The 17,500-nt window shown below is 38.2% G+C and overlaps 2 protein-coding genes across 5 annotated transcripts in view; both read left to right on the top strand.

The window, feature by feature from the left end:
- Positions 1 to 700: 700 nt before the first annotated feature.
- Positions 701 to 1,132, top strand: LOC103214600 (large ribosomal subunit protein eL31-like). The gene has a single exon (XM_038007723.2). It carries the CDS (start codon positions 703 to 705, stop codon positions 1,114 to 1,116), a length of 414 nt encoding a protein of 137 aa, XP_037863651.2. The 5' UTR covers positions 701 to 702; the 3' UTR covers positions 1,117 to 1,132.
- An 8,746-nt stretch (positions 1,133 to 9,878) lies between these two features.
- Positions 9,879 to 17,500, top strand: part of SLAIN1 (SLAIN motif family member 1) — a 72,642-nt gene continuing 65,020 nt past the window's right edge. Inside the window, exon 1 of one of the 4 annotated variants that reach the window (XM_007960638.3) lies at positions 9,879 to 10,765. In XM_007960638.3, coding sequence (XP_007958829.1) covers positions 10,131 to 10,765 — 635 coding nt within the window. In that variant the 5' untranslated portion in view covers positions 9,879 to 10,130. Of the gene's footprint in view, positions 10,766 to 11,063; positions 11,293 to 17,500 lie in introns of those variants that run through there. The other 3 variants (XM_007960639.3, XM_038007774.2, XM_007960641.3) reach the window with 3 other exon arrangements.

Here is a 17,500-nt window from a genome sequence, read left to right on the forward strand (position 1 = left end):
TGGACATTGGTCTCGGCAAAGAATTTATGACTAAGACCTAAGAAGTACAAGTAACTAAAACAGAAATAGGCAAACTGGACTTAATTAAACTAAAAAGCTTCTGCACAGCAGAGTAAATATTCAACAAGTGAACAGACGACCAGCAGAATGGCAGGAAATATTTGCAAATTATGCATCCAACAGGGGACTGTTATCCAGAATTTATAAGGAACCCCAAAAACTCAACAACAACAATAAAAATGACCCCATTAAAAAGTGGACAGAGAACGAGAATAGGCATTTTTCAAAAGAAGACATAGAAATTACCAATAAGCATATGAAACAAATGCTTAATATAACTAATCATCAAATAAATGCTAATTAAAATCACAATGAGATACTATCTTACATCAGTCAGAATGGCTATCATTAAAAAGTCAAAAATAAAAGATGCCAGCAAAAATGCAGAGAAAAAAATGCTTATACAAAGCTGGTGGAAATGTAAATTAGTAAAATCTCTACAGAAAACATTTTGGAGATTTCTCAAATAATTAAAAATAGAACTACCATTCAGTTCAGCAATCCTACTAGGTATCTACCCAAAGGAAAGAAATCTATCTATATGAAAAAGATAACAATCCTCACATGTTTATTGCAGTACTATTCACACTAGTAAAGATACGGAATCAACCTGAGTGTCCATCAACAGATGATTGGATTAAAATGTGGTGTACAGCTTTCCAACTTGGACCCGGCAGAATGGCTCCCGCAAAGAAGGGTGGCGAGAAGAAAAAGGGCCGTTCTGCCATCAACGAGGTGGTGACCCGAGAATACACCATCAACATTCACAAGCGCATCCATGGAGTGGGCTTTAAGAAGCCTGCCCCTCCGGCACTCAAAGAGATTCGGAAATTTGCCATGAAGGAGATGGGAACTCCAGAAGTGCGCATTGATACCACGCTCAACAAAGCTGTCTGGGCCAAAGCAATAAGGAATGTCCCATACCGAATCCGTGTGCGGCTGTCCAGAAAACGTAATGAGGATGAAGATTCACCTAATAAGCTCTATACTTTGGTTTCCTATGTACCTGTTAACACTTTCAAAAATCTACAGACAGTCAATGTGGATGAGAACTAATCGCTGATCGTCAAATACATCAAATAAAGTTGTAAAATTGAAAAAAAAATGTGGTGTACATATTTACAATGAAATACTATTTAGTCATAAAAAAGAATGAAATCATATCTTCTGTTGCAACGTGGATGGAACCAGAGGCCATTATCTTAAGTGAAGCAACTCAGAAACAAGTGGGAGCTAAATAATGTGTTCACATGGACATAGAGTGTGGAATGATAGAAAGTAGAGACTCAGAAGAGTAGGAGGCCAAAAGGGGGAAGGATGATTAAAAATTGCTTAATGGGTACAATGTACATTATTGGTGACATCACCACTGAACAAATATACACATGTAACAAAACTGCACGTATGCCCATTAAATTTACACACATAAAAAATGTATTCCAGATAAATAAAAGTAAATGCATAACTAGACACATTATGAGGAAATAACAAAACACAGAGATGTTGTTAAAATCTACCAGGGAGAAAATAGAGACTACAATTAAACTTATTATTACCAGTAGATGCCAGAAGAAATAAAATTATGTCTTTAAAATTCTTAGGGAAATACCTATCTATCCAGAATTTTATTTCTAGCTAAAGCACATTCAAGGATGAAGGTAGAATAAATACATTTTCCCACAGACCCTTCCTAAAAACAAACAAACAAACATAAAAATAATTTTTATAATAAGGAAATGGAAACACACCCAGAAGCAAGAAAGAGATAAAAGAAAAAGGCATTTATAAATTGATTTTTTAAACTAGTAATTTAACTACTTACTGTTAAAATAACTATTTGTGTGTGTATGAGTTTCACCTCAAAAGAGGTGAAAGTAAAAATCTAGGCAATAATAAGTATACAGAAAAAAAGTGCCAATGAATTCTAAAATCCCTGTTCTATTCATACAAGGAAATAAATTGAAAATTTGTTGGAAAATTTTAATTCTTGAACATGATTCTTAAAAAATGAAGGGTAGCTACAAATAACAGAAATAAAATTCATAGCATTTGGATGAGTAGAGGGAAAAAATGAAATATATAAATTTAAAAATCCAAGGAAAGGTAGAAAGGGGGACAAAGTGTAGTGAAGAGAAACAAAATATTCTGATAAAAATAAGTTCAGAAATAGCAATTATTACAATAAATGTAAATGCCTAATAACAGAGACATAAGATTGAATGATAAAATCCAATTATATGCACCTTATGCAAATCACTTCTAAAACAAAACAACTTAGAAAAATCCGAAGATTAAAATTACTACCTGAAAGAAAGCTGAAGTAGCAACATTAATATTATTAATATTAGATGGAATATATTTTAAGGTAAAAGTAATTGAACAAGAAACATTACATAAAAACAACTGGGATGCTTCAAAGAATATCTAAATCATGAACATCTATGCATAAAATATATAAAACAACAAATACATATTTTCACATATACATTACCATAATAGCACATTTAAATACTTTTCTTTCAGTAATTGATAGATAATGAGTAGGACTACAGAAGATTTGAATAAGGTAAGTAGGTAATTTGATTACAAACAAATATACCTAAGCTATGTATCTATATAAATATACATTTAGATACATATATTTATATTTATATGAATTATATATGTGTGTAGATACACTGCACCTAACAAATAGAATGTAGACATACTGCTGCTCCAGTACAAATGGAACATTTCCATATATTCATAATCTACTAAGCCACAAAGGAAGTCCCATCAATTTCAAGGAATCAAATTTATACAGACTGTAATCTCTAATTACAATGCAATTAAATTAGGAAACAATAGTAAAAGATTGATTTTTAAAATATCTACACACATATTATGCTGAGCCAAACACACAATAACAAAGAACTCATAGCCAAACAGCCACATAAAAACAGTACAAAATTTATGAGAATCATCCAAAATATTTTAGGTAAATCTTAGCCTTCAGTTTATTCCTTAACAAGAAATACTTATGTAAAAGACCTATTGTAGTAGGCAGTGCTATACACAAAATATTTCCAGTTCTTCTGGCCATATGGTACCATAGCATATCCCTGTTCCCTTGAGGTTAGTTGTAACCATGTCACTTGTTTTGGTAAATGAAATGTGAGTGGAGGAAACTTTTGCCACTTTTAGGCAGCATCTTTATGAGCTACAATACAGTTGGCCAGATCACTTTTTTTAACCTTAGCACTGTCAGAAGCATGGAGATGGAGCCTCTCTTAGCCACGCACAGGAGCAAAGATGAACCCTGAGTCTGTATCATCCTTCTGCCTGTCCACATGTGCAGTGTAGCAGCATCAAAGGGACTGATGTCACCACCTCATTTTCAAGTTAGGCTTCCACAGTAATTCTCTGGATTTCTGTCTTCTAAAAGCTGAATTAGTTTAGATTTTCTTCTTCCAATAGGCATCTACCATTTGTTGGCCTAATCACCAAACAAACATGTAAAAATAATTTTTATAAGGAAACAGACCCAGAGGTAAGAGAGATATAAGAAAAAATGCAGGTATAAATTGATTTTTAAGCTAGTAATTTAACTATTTACTGATTTTTGTTTGTTTGTTTATTTTTTCTGTTTCCAGTCTTCTAGTAGTATCAGAGCTTTCAGACACAGTTTCCATGTACTAATACAAATTGCTTATAAATACCATCAAGTAAAGCCCAGAGTCTGAAAACAGAGACTTTCAGCTGGTTACAAATCTGGAAAACTGTACTCTGTCTTAATTCTCCCTTATCCTACCAATTTGACCATCCCTTAGTTACCAGAACCTTTCATCTTTGAACGTTTTGCATTTTGATTTGAAGACAATGACAGCTTTCATAAAGTATTCTATGACAATTGACACATATCTTTTTTTCTGAAAATAAACAAAAAACATTCCTGAAGATTAAAAAAAAAATCTGTAATCACAATGACCCACTCCTTCTCTGACAGGATTATAATAATTGTTTCTGTGAAGGATCCAGGATGAGATATTGTAGTTGAAACACAGATCACCCCGCTATAATATCATTGTTACTCTTTTCTGAAAATTCATTATGTGCACAGACTATGAATATGCACTAATTGAAGGTTTGTTTTGAATAAACTTGCAGCAATTTCTCTGAAACTGACTTGTAACTTCCAGAATGTGAGGATTTGGCGAAGAGAATGGTGTACTATTTTCTGTGGGCTGCGTTCCATTGCAATTTACTTAGATTCCAAGAGTCATGTCCTTGCACCTGTGTCAGATTCTGTTATGAGAACAAAAAGATCCACTATCAGGAGGCCTTGTTGCGCTGCCATGTCACAGACTTACAAACGACTTCTAGCTTTTGTTTGTAACACTTAGGTGTGATGGCAATTTTTTTTTTTAGAGGAGTTTTATAAAACCTCTGTAAATTATCAAAGAAAACTAACCATTTTCAATTAAAGAAAAAAAAATCGACCACTTTGACTTTTATGATGAAAGAAACATTTGAGGAAAATGAGAAAATAAATAATTCAAATCCCAACAGTTTCAAAAGCTTTAGAATAGATAGCCAACGTGATGGTAGGATAAATTACCATATTTTTCCAGCTAGATTCAAATTATACCGAATTCATTCTTCTCTGTAAAGTTAAATTTTGAAAAATAAAGGTGCTTTTATGTAAGATGTTATTTTTCAAAGTTTAAGTAATCTTGGGCACTTATTTTTAAGAAAAGCAAATCTTGTTCAAAAATGTCTATTTGCTTTGGGTAAAAAAGTTTCAGATTTTTAAAAAAAGTCCCTGATGGGCTTTTTTTTTTTTTTTTTTTTTTTTTTTTTTTTTTTTTTTTTTTTTAATTTTTGAACTTCAAAACATTTCCAAAACCAGTATTGGATCTGTTTGGGTTTGATATAGTTCGTGGCATTGTTTCTTTTACGTATTCTTAAAAGTGGTATTGACATTTGAAGAATCCAAATGGCTAGAAATGCAAAATAGGACAGTGAGAATTTATGCTGTTTTAGTCATCTGCTCAGAAATGCACACTGAATGAATAGCCATTGTACTGTCAAAAATGTTGTACCAGCACTGGGAACTTTGTTGATCTTGGAAGCTTACTGTTTTCTAATCTGTGCTTGGTGACCTTTAAAGTTCCAGTAATATTTGCCTGTTAATGAATCAGACTTTGTTCAAGGCATTCCATTGACTGATTTTGCATTAGTCAATAGTTTTTATTTAAAAGCCACAAGGACCAGAGCAGAGTACTCTGCTTGGTGCTGCTTAAGACCTAAAAAGAGATACCACAGGTTAGGAGCTTGGACTCTGAAATCAGACTGCTTAGCTTCGAAACCTGGCTCTGCCACTTATGGCTGGGTAACTGTGGGCAAACTGACCACTCTGTGCCACAGTTTTCTCATTTATAAAATAAGTATCTCAAGGAGTTGTTTGATCATTAAATAACTTAATACATGTAAAGGGTTTAGAGCAATTCTTGGCATTTAGTAAGCACTAGATAGCTTCTAAGATAAATTGTAGAAAGTTTCTTTCTAATGGCAGTAGTACATATGTGAGCTATTCATAAAAACAAAACAAATCGACCACAGAGGAAAGGATATTAAGAATTAGAGCTGGGTACTATATCCTAGTTTTCATCCCATGCGGACTGATAAATGAATATCACACTTGCCCTGATGCCTTACCTAACAGCTTGATGAGGAGAACCAAATGAGATAATGAATTCTCTTAAATGAGGAGATCCAAATGAGATAATGGATTCCTTCCTTCCTTCCTTCCTTCCTTCCTTCCTTCCTTCCTTCCTTCCTTCCTTCCTTCCTTCCTTCTTTTCTTTTCTTTTTTCCCTCTCTTCCTCCCTTCCTGCCTTTGTTCCTCTCTCTTTCTTTTAGAGATAAAGTATTATCTTTATCTCTAAGGTGGCCTTGAATTCCTGGACTCTAGCAATCCTCCTTTCTCAGCCTCCTGAGTAGCTGGGACTACAGACACATGCCTCCGTGCCTGGTTGAAATAATGTTTACTTTCTACTCAAAGCCTTCCCAAAATTTTTAGCCGAATTGCTCCTTCTTGATCACTCCTTATGCTGTTCATTTATATTTTCATTATGATACATAACACTATTTTTTGTGTTATAATTAGTTGTTTATATGCTTTTTTCTTCAACTAGATAAGTTCTTGATGGTGGAGACACTGGTTTCTTACTCACTTCTTAAAACTCATCTAGCACCTGAAAATAATAGACATGTAATGAGCGTTTATTTAAAGGGGCTCTTACAGGTATAGCTTGACAAATCAACAGAATGATTATTATTACTATTATTATTCCTGTAACTACCACCACATGTGACTTTATAGGGTATAATTATGTGGGTTTGGGCATGAATATGAGTAGTAGAGTTGGGTGGGGTTAGAATGGAACAACTCATACAGGGATTTTTTAAAAATAAATTCTGACTTCTTGTATTTCTGTTTTGTCTTTCCATAATCTCCCTACATTAAAATATAACACATTAGGTGCAGCAAGTATTTTCCTGGCTATTAACGGGGTCAGATATAAAATAATTGATTATTATGGGATCTGCAAAAAGCCTCTAGTCTTCCCATGTTGTTACCTTATGATAAATGAGGTTTATGGAAATAGCTAATTATGTGTTTGTCTAAATTCCAGCTAGAACTTGGGGATTTATTTATTGATTCATTCATCCTTTAAAATTTTTTGAGTATTTCTTTGCCATGTGCTAGACACTATGCTAGGCACTGCACATGGGCAATGGGACCTGCAGTGTTCAAGTCTATTCTGTATGTGTAAACAGGAATCTCCATGAAGAGGCATAAGAATCACTCAAACTTGTGGTTCAAATCGACTTGAAAATACAGTTGGGGATCTTTGATCTTAGTTTAACACATTAGGTTATTTTCTTTTCTTGCAGTAAATGGATCTATAAACTTAAATTAATGTAGTACTCATATTAGGGTATGTCAGCTGTACTGATCACAAAATTTAAACATATGAATCTTACTCTAGGAGAAATTTTACTCTGGCCCACTAGCAACTGCTGAGAACCATCATTTTCATGACTGAACTTGGGCAGTAACATAACCTCGTAAGCTCATCTGTAAAACTGGGATAATAATAGGCTGTTTCTCAGTTTCCTTGCAGAATTATTTTTATATACTCAAGAAGAACCTACGGTGCTTTTGCGATTCTGTTGCTCAATCTATTTAATGTTCATAGACACTATTAGAAATATATGTGAAAAATACAAATTAAAATAAGTTCATGTTCTCTCTTAAAATTCACTAGAGTGATGGTAGTTGTGAAGTGTAATTAATAGAGAGAAATGTGCATTTCTTTATCCAGTTTTGAATGTGTGATATGTGGATGTTTCACATTACCTTATGGTGTATCAAATGTATGCTTAAAGCATAAACTTTTAAATGAGACATGCACTTTCATTTCTCATATCTTCTTTGTAAACCTCTGAAATCACCTACATATTTTATTTAAAATGAAAACACTACAATTGAGCAACTACAGCATGCAATCTCTTTCAAAACACAAAGCTTACTAATTTGCATCAAAATAAAAAATCAAGACTGCTTAATTAAAACCTTGACACCATCAACCTCTTTAATTATATGTTAAAGAGACTGGCAGCCTGGGGACACCAAGTTGAAATTAGTGTGCATTTTGAGTGACTCTGGTGTTTGTACATGTGCAATTCACAAAAGGGAAAAAAAGACGGGCATTAAGAGAAAGCAAAAACATTATTTAAATTTTGTTTGGACATAAATAATTTCACACTTTTAAAACAGGTAGGAAAAGGGCAAATTTGTCTTTTCAGAAGAATAATGCAGACTAGAATTGTTAAACGATGTTTCATCTCTTTTCTACATCTAAATTCCAATGCATGCTTTCTTTTTAAAGAACAAAGATTTTTATGATAATTATTACTTAGAAAACAGGGTTCAAAAGCTTGACTACTGCTTGTTGGATGTATATAGACCATATTGGGTAAATGAACGAGGAGAGGGCTGTCTGTTTCTCTCCTTCTTTAAGGTGTATATAAATTGTGCAGTAAAATGACTGCTTTTCTTTACATCTTAATTCTTGTTGTCTTCACTATTATGTGCCTTTTCCCAATTTCTTTCTCTAGTGTGGGACCCAGCAGCTCTTTGTTCTCATTGTGTCTGTCGTCTCCCTTTCTTTGTGTTGCAGCGATACTGCTACCCGCATCTGCCACTGAGCATGCGGGAAAAATCCTTCAGTAGATTCTTTACTTAGGACTTTCAGTAGTATAACTCCACTTTTCCAGGTTTTGGTAATAACCAAAAAAATCATAAAGATAGACCGAAACTTGGAAAGGTGATGGGTGATACAGGTGGTTAGGTGGTGGGCTAGCAAGCTGGGATACCGGGAAGGTTAAGGGAGTCATCACACACATTTATCTAATTTAGGGAAGGTATCACCAAGCATGTTAAATGCAAAACATCCACCCTGCACACAGAAGCTAGAGTTGTAGATTAACAATTGAGAAGATACAAGTGTTTCTGAGCAGGAAGACACAAAACCGTATCTAAAACCAATAGATACTATGCGTTAGCAGTTCCAGAGAAACGAGGTACATTGTCACAAAGACTGGTATGTAAAGTCCCTAGCAAGGACTTTCACTAGATAGTATATCATCTGAGGATGAGAACCAGTGGTGTAGAATTTTCTCATAATATAATCTCAGGTTTTCCTCTGATTGTGTTAAACACTCAAAATGCTAAGTCAGTATTCATTGAACACAACTCGATTAAATTCTTCTGCTTAAAACCTCTTTTAAAAAGGCAGATTTGCTCATGGTTTCCAAGTGGTAAGAAATAGCAGATTTGCAGGTGAGATTAAAGGGTATTGGGTAGAATTCTGAGGTTTTCTGCTTTCCGCTTTCCCCCCAGCAAGATTGCCTTTAGTAACTCATACATTATTTAACAGAAGGCGCACTAAATTTTACTCATATTTCTCTCCATAACCATTTTTGCCTATTGTACTCACTGCCCGCATCACGAGCTCTTAGAATGGTTCCTGGCACAGAGTAGGTGCTCAAAGATCTTTTGTTTGGAGAATGCGTGAATATACATAACATGAAAAAAAAAAAAAGCAGTTCTTCTTTTATTGTGGCAAACAATGGTGGTAACAGTTCAAATTTGACTATTTTAGAATAAATACTTAAGTAAACACTTGTCTCCTTAGCAGCTGGCCACTCTACCTCTTAGAGAGAGGGCTTTCTTCTCGGCCTCCTGTCTCCCACCATTTTGTTTCTCTATTACCCATGAGTACATGAGTGGCATCGTCCCAAAGCCTTTCTGTTCCCCCTATTCACTTGTCGATTTTCAGAATAAGGATCCCCAGCCTTTAAATTTTATAGGATTCGTTAGTCAGTGACTATTAAATGCTGTCATGGAGCCTAACAGAGAGCTGGGAAGGAAGCAAACCAGCGGGCCCTAGGTGCACTCCTCAAGGGCCAGCACCTGCAGCTGCTTTTTTGGGAACCCCCTGGCCCCCGCACCTGGCTCAGAGACCCGCGCAGTTCGCTGTCCCGGCAGCGGCAGGAGGTGCCTGTGGCGGGAAAGTTCAGGCCAGGTCCAATCAGGCACCTGGGATGAGGTAGCAAGGGTGGGTGCTGCTCCCCGGCCCCCACCAGGGCTGCCGGCCCCGCCCCCTGGGTGGGCTTCCCCACGGTTCTCCACCCCCCCCGGCCCGCCCCCTCGGAGCTCTCGCCCCGCCCCGCCCCGGGGCCGCGGCTAAAACCCGGAGCCGCGGCTAAAACCCGGAGCCGCCGCGACGCCCAGGGGACTGGAGGGACGCACTGAGCATGTGCAGATCAGCTCGGTGGTGGCTGCTGCGGCCGGAGGCGAGGGCCCGGTGCTGATGCGAACCGCCGGCTCGGCCTCAGCCCGCGCGTGGTCGGCCCCCCAGGCTGGGGCTGCAGGGAAGGAGCCGTAGCCTCCCTGTGGCCCGAGGAGCCGGCGCGGCGGCGCGCACTCCCCGGCGGCCGCGGCGCCCTCGGGGCCCACGATGATGGCGGAGCAGGTGAAATGCGCCTCGGCGGGGGTCAGCTCTGGAGCGGGCTCCGGGCCGGTGGTGAACGCGGAGCTGGAGGTGAAGAAGCTGCAGGAGCTGGTGCGCAAGCTGGAGAAGCAGAACGAGCAGCTGCGGAGTCGAGCGGCCAGCGCGGCCGCCGCCCCGCACCTGCTGCTGCTGCCGCCGCCGCCGCCCGCCGCGCCGCCCCCCGCCGGGGCCTGCAGCCCGTTGGGGCCTCGGAGCCCCCCGGCCGCCACGGTCACCACCGCGGCCTCAGGGGGCCTGGGGCTCGGGCTGGCGCTGGGCGCGGGGGGCGGTGGCGGTGGCGGCAGCGGCAGTGGCAGCGGCGGTGGCTCCAGTCCCGCGTTCCCGGGCACCTTCTGCCTGCCTAGCCCCGCGCCCTCCCTGCTTTGCAGCCTGGCGCAGCCACCCGAGGCGCCCTTCGTCTACTTCAAGCCGGCAGCGGGCTTCTTCGGCGCGGGCGGTGGCGGACCGGAGCCGGGGGGCGCAGGGACGCCGCCGGGGGGAGCTGCAGCGCCGCCCTCGCCAGCCCCCACGCTGCTGGACGAGGTGGAACTGCTGGATCTGGAGAGCATAGCCGCCTGGCGGGACGAGGACGACTACACCTGGTACTGCCTGGCTCCGCTCCCTCCCCGAGACCCTGGCCTCGGGGGCTGCGGGCACCGGGGAGCGGGGGCGGGGGCGGACGGGAGGTCCCCTGAGGCAGCCGGTGTGACTCCCCGCCGCTCCTGGAGGGGCCGATCCAGCAGGTGTCGAGCCAGGCGGTGACATTTCCCACGATGAGGCTTCTCACGAAGGCAGAAACCTGTTTTCTAATCGCTCCGACTGCGGATGAACCGCCCCCCCCACCCCGCCTCCCGCCCCCCGCCCCCGATCTTGGGTTCTGCTGTTTGCTGATTGTTGGGTCCCAAGCTCCTCGTTAGCATTAAGTGCAAAATCCATGTCATCTTGTCCTTTTGCTCAGTGCTGCTCTTTCCCCAGTGTTTTCGGAGGGATGACGGGGGATGGTAGGGGTTGGCCTCTGTCTGCGACTGTTACTGTTCTTTCGTTTTAAACGAACGATGGACAGGATTTGCGTGCTCTTCCTCCTCGGGTGGCATCGGAAGCGGCGCAGTGATGGATCTCTCTTTACAGAGAGTTTCGTTCTTACTGTTTGAATTTTGCAGTCGTGTGCCGTTTTGCGCTGCATTTTCATTGAAATCTTATTTTCAGAGACTGACTTGTTTTTTAAAATGGGGTGACCTCACTGGCTTTCCCATAAATAGTGCCAATAAAGAGGACTTTTCTTGGAGTGGAATGAACAGGTGGGAGGGACCTTTTTTTTTTTTTTTTTTTTTTTTTAAACCTAGGCACCAAGGAACTGTCTTTAAGTTTTAAAATTAAACTAGAAGAAAAGTGAGATTAGAGAAGCCTTATTTTCTTATTTCTTGGAAACTTTTTAGCTTGGTTATCAGAAAACTTGAGGCTGACAGCATTTATTCAGTTGACATCTGCTTAGCACTGTCTACTTTCCATGAATGGGTAACTTTAGGGGGAGGCATCCAATTCCTTTATGATGTATTTTTCTTGCTGCTTGCTCATGGGATAATAGTCATTTCACGACTGACTTCTTTTGGTTGGTTCCCATTTTCTGTGGTCACCAGATATATAGGATATGTTTCAGATAAGATGGAACTTGGGTTCCTGCAAGGAAAATGAGCAGCATTCACCTCTACATTGCAGAGGCATGAAGAATAGTTTTAGTCCTTCTTTACCGTAGGTCCTTTTTATGTAGGACCCTTTCCGTTTTTGCAAGCTAGGTTTTCATTACTTTCTTTGTGTCTCTGTTGTGTGATTGCATGGAAGGGATTGGGAAATGGAGATCCTTACTGGTTTCCTATTGGGAAGCTTGCCTTACACTCTATCATGTGAGAGCTCTAACTGTAAAGTGTATTAGTTAATTGGTTTGATTCAAGAATCAAAATATATGGAGCTATAGTAAGCCTTTCAGAGGTGTATTAATCATCCACCTTAACACTTTTTGGCAGCAGTGCAGGTAGCTCAAGGTGTAAAAAAAACCAAACAACTCATCACTTTCTGCAACTTTAAGCCATTCTTTCAAAGCTGCACCCTCATTTCCATAAAGCCCGGGGTGTATTATGATCTCAGTTTCAGCCTGAATGTGGTACTAGAAAATGCTCTCATGATGGTCCTTAGATTTCACTAATAACTCTCAGCCCTTTTGCCACTTTCAAATTATTTTAGGTTGATTTAGTCCTTATTTAGCCTTTTCTTATGGTATGTATGTGAACAGTGGAAGGAAACTTGTTTGTATTTTTGATGGGGAGATATATGGGATCAGTTTTATGCTTAAAATATTTGCATTTTAAAATTTATGATGGTATTGCTTGTATATTAGATTAGTAATCTATTAATAACTTTTCTTCTTTTGAATGGATTTATGTCATATGTAGTTAGCATCCTTCTATTGCTAGCATTTTGATACCTAGGCTTTTTTTTTATAGTTTAATTTTGTCCGAATAGCATTGAAATAACAAACTTTAACAGAAATCAGCTACTTAGTGGTATTAGTATATTAACTCTTCAGATGGTTTGAAGCAAATCAAAGTTGAAGCAGGCTGTATTTCATTCAACAAGTATACAGGTGAATAAATCAAAGCCTTGATGCTTTACAAATGTTACTAGAGACAAATGGCAGAAAATCTTCCTGAAAACAAGCCTGGGATTAGAATTCCAGGTGGAAAAACAAGGAGAGTTCATTAATCTTAGTGGGATGGACTTAAAAATTTTAAAGTTACCTGATTTACATAATTTTATTTTATTAGTACATTTTATGCATCAAGATTTTTTTTTGTATTGCAAATATTTTTGATGATGAAAATATCAACAGGGTTTAATTTTAAAAGTTTAACCCACTTGTTAATGCTTGCAAAGCACTCTGAAGTTCCTTTATCACTGTAGACTGTAGTTTCCCTGTCGTGTGGTCTCACAAATAGAGTGCTGTTCATTTGGATTCCCTGATATGTTTACAGGATGGCAACTTACTTTTATTTCCTGTGTTTATTAAGCAACAACTGGAGTGGGTATATAGTACCTTATTTTAAAAATACTTAAAACTACAAGTTTTACATGTTCGTTGTAAAAAAAACTAAAACATAGACGTAGGTATAAGGTCACAAAAATTCTCTTTCTTGTCCCCAATTTATTACCTGACTCAGAATTCACCCTGTTAATACTCTGTGGATCCTTCAAGATAAAAAATGTAATTACACAAATCAATATACAAACATACACACATCAGTTTTTTTTAACGCTTGCCTTTCATTGAACATACCTTGGATGTTTGTATGTTCATGTGACTTCACATCTCCCAGTAACAATGGCATCATTACTAGAGTAACAATATTAAGGAACAAGTTACTGTTAACTGTATGACCTACAGTTTTTCATGCATTTTTATTATAATTTCATCCTAATGGGTTAAACAAAATTTATTTGCTTATTTATTCAGAATAGTACTTCCTGCTAAAATGTCATGTGTTCAGGAAAGTTTACAAATGTAGATTAATCACTGAATATTTTAACTATTCTTTAAGTATATCTTTTCTAATAAAACCTTAGAATACATTATTTTCCTTTTATTAACAACTTGGACAAAATTTGGGTTAAGAATTACGTGTATAAGGAAAATCGTGACTAACAGAACCAATCTTTTTATGATAGTTCATTAGTTAATGATTAACCAGGTCTTTGAGATCTTTTTCTGAATAATTATTTAACCTATAAAGGAGTATCTTTAAAAAAAAAATCTTTAAAGACAATGGCATGTTATGCTTTCCCTTTTGACAAAAAACTTTGATGAAGCAATATTCTTATTTCTTTGAATATTTATCCTTTTTTTTTTTTTTTTTTGAAACGGAGTCTCGCTCTGTCACCCGGGCTGGAGTGCAGTGGCCAGATCTCAGCTCACTGCAAGCTCCGCCTCCCGGGTTCACGCCATTCTCCTGCCTCAGCCTCCCGAGTAGCTGGGACTACAGGCGCCCACCACCTCGCCCGGCTAGTTTTTGTATTTTTTAGTAGAGACGGGGTTTCACCGTGTTAGCCAGGATGGTCTCGATTTCCTGACCTCGTGATCCGCCGGTCTCGGCCTCCCAAAGTGCTGGGATTACAGGCTTGAGCCACCGTGCCCGGCCTGAATATTTATCTTAATTGAATTTTAAGTCTTGAATGTTGCCTTAATACTACCTGATTATCCTAGCACAGTACTGCTGGAATTAAGTGTCTCAGAAAGTTAAAGATGATGGCAATTCCAGAACCTGATTTCTTAAGTCCTCTTATGGCCCTGTAGTAAAACTCTCATCCTGCTATACTGATTTCTCAGTTATCTTACTAATTTGGTAGACTTAGCTCTCTGGAAGGCCATTGGCTAGAAAGGAAAAGGGAAAAGTCTCAATATCAGAAGCAAATAAAAAGCTCAAAGGGACTAAAATATCCATGCATACATGGGACACAGTGTAATTGGATGCTTTTTCTATCTTTATGGAATAAATGTTTTTAAGAATCATATTTGTCCCAATGTCACCAGACTGTGAAGCACCAGAGGACAAACAGAGTAAGTTAGAGTGGTCTGAAGTGGCAATGGGAGCCATTAGCTAACTGCATACTAGATCTTCCTATGACCTGTTTCAGCTCTCTTATTTCAGTGTCAAGGGACAGGAGCTCTGAGGCGAAATGGCTTATGTAAGCTCTTCTAGTTACTGATGGAGTTCAGACTAAAATTCAGATTATTTGTCCAGATTCAGAAGTGTTTACATCAATTGATATATTTTTTTCCTCCAGAGCAAGCTGTGTAACTCACTAGTAAATTTATAAAGTCAATTTAGTGGATTGACCAGCATTTTCAAGAAGTGAAGTGCAGTAGAATAGAAAATCAGAGTTTATCATATCTTATAATACAATGCTTGCTTTGATTAAATGTGTTTCAGTTTTACGGATGTGGAAATATTAAACGTATTTTTGCATTATGATCAAAGTTAACAAAACTCTCTACTGTTTGAAAGCAAAATGGAGAAAACAGGTGGAAAAGCACTGAAGATAGTATAGTACTCTGAAGGGAAGTTAGGTCTTGCACACCTCAACCAGGAAGATGGTTCTATATGAGAAAATGCCACGATGAAAATAAGCCAGCCAATATAAAATACAGCCATGTAAGAAGGCTTTATTTTAGTAGAATGACAATTAGCAGAACATTGAGACTACATAAACAGGATGTGGCAAGGATTTTAAACTTTCCCAACTGGGAAAGACAATAGAAAAGTTGTTAATTATAAAAGGAAAATGGTGACTTGTACAAATTAAGGGAAATTTAATGAATGAGATATTCATCTTCCACATGTAATACCAAGACCCCAGACAGCTGGCTAACATCATTGCCAATTTTTCATCAAAGCTGTTGAACACCTTGTAGTATACATATGGCACAGCTAAATTAGACCACCTAAACTGTTTTTTGCATAATTGATTTTCAGTGAAAAGACCAGAGGGTGCTTCCCTTTCTGACAGTGCTAATTGAAAATGTACAATGTTTTGTAGGAGCAAATGGAATTGACTGAAGTGTATGACATGTGTTTGAGATACGTAACTTTTAAATGTTGAAGTGAGGTGCTGAAATAGTTTAGTTCTAACTGGGTGAGTCAGGGTTGGGGGTGGAGGGAAAGTTTGTTATAGGACAGCTTAGTAAGTAAAGCTTGAACTTCATGTATCTTTTTAAGAGACTGTTGGAACTAAGTATTGTAGCGGCTATCTAGATTGATCCTAGCAGGTGCCAGTGACTCAAACATTGTTAGAGAGAACTAAAGATTTGTTGATTGTGCTTATTAGTGTTGATGTTTCAGCTTTCCTTAAAATAAAACTTGCACTGATTGAAGGCTCTTAAAATTATTTGTCTGAAAATTACCACATATTACTTTTCAGTGGCAGGTCTAAATATACATATATATACACACACACACAAAATATATACTTGTACATATGTATGGCTATACCATTTGTTGTTTGTACTATCTGCAAAAGGATGACTTTGGAACCAAATATTTTGAGAATAACTGAGACTTTGTTTTCCAGACAATTGTCATACTTCATTGGAAACATTCAGGGTTATCATGGGCTTTGTGTTATTTTTGGTCTCCCAGCGTAGAATGTGATGTGTATGGAAAAGAAGGGGTTCTTTGAGAAGGATAGTAGTTTCTGGTGTGTGTGGTTTGGAAGCAATTGAAGAAAAGTTAAAGAAAATTAGAATGACATTCCAAATAGTAGTTTGAAATGTATATTTCAAACATAATTTGAGGAATTCTGAAAATTTAGATTAGGAGTTTTCAGATATTCTTGCCAGAATTCAATATACCCTTAATGAAACTACTGAAGTTGAAAAAGTCTTTATAAGTCACTAGAATGTATGATGCACTAATGATGGCAAGATAGGATATTGTAAATGTTACTTGCATTCTAATGACAATGAATAAAGTGATTTTTAAAATGACTCTTTAGAAGGTTAGAACTATATAGGAGAAATACAGATTTTTTTTTTTTTTAAAACCTTGCCTATCTAATTTTGGAGCTGTGTTGTACTCAAGGAGTTTTTAGCCACATGATCTGTATAACTAGTTTTTTTGTATTATCTGCAAAAAGATGACTTTAGAACCAAATATTTTGAGAATAACTGAGACTTTTTTTTTCTAGACAATTGTTATACTTCATTGGAAACCTTCAGGGTTATTGTGGACTTTTTCTGTCTTTAAATCCTGCTCTAGGCCAAGCCATAGAAACACTAGGCTCAAAGCTATCCTGCCCACTGGCATTAAGACAGAAGTGAAAATGATCACCTCAACAGTTTTATCACAATAATATAATAAATAACATGTAAGTGGTTTTCAAAACTCCTTTCGTTAGGCTTATTACAGGAAGCAGTCCTCTACTCCCTTCTCCTGCTGAGTCCTTCACATAGGCATCACTTTATACTCTTTTAGCAGTTTCTTTTTCCTAAACAGTCTTTATGCTATTATGATCTTAGACATCTGTGGACTTATTATGAAAAATGAAAACTTAGCTCTCTTCCTCTCACCCTCGACTACCATATCCATATTATTTTTCCTTCTCATGATGGTTTTTATGGTTTTTCTTTTATATTTAATGTCTGCATTATGATTATAATTTACTAGCTGAGTCCTGTTAATTGCATGTTAAACATGTATTTTCTCTGACACCTTTGTTCCTCCAACAGTTAGTAATGGCCCTTCTTCTCCCCTCTTCACTTTCTTTAATTAAGCGTCAGAAATTATTTCCCT

The sequence above is a fragment of the Chlorocebus sabaeus genome, chromosome 3 (genome assembly GCF_047675955.1).
Source record: "Chlorocebus sabaeus isolate Y175 chromosome 3, mChlSab1.0.hap1, whole genome shotgun sequence".
In the NCBI taxonomy this organism is placed as follows: domain Eukaryota; kingdom Metazoa; phylum Chordata; class Mammalia; order Primates; family Cercopithecidae; genus Chlorocebus; species Chlorocebus sabaeus.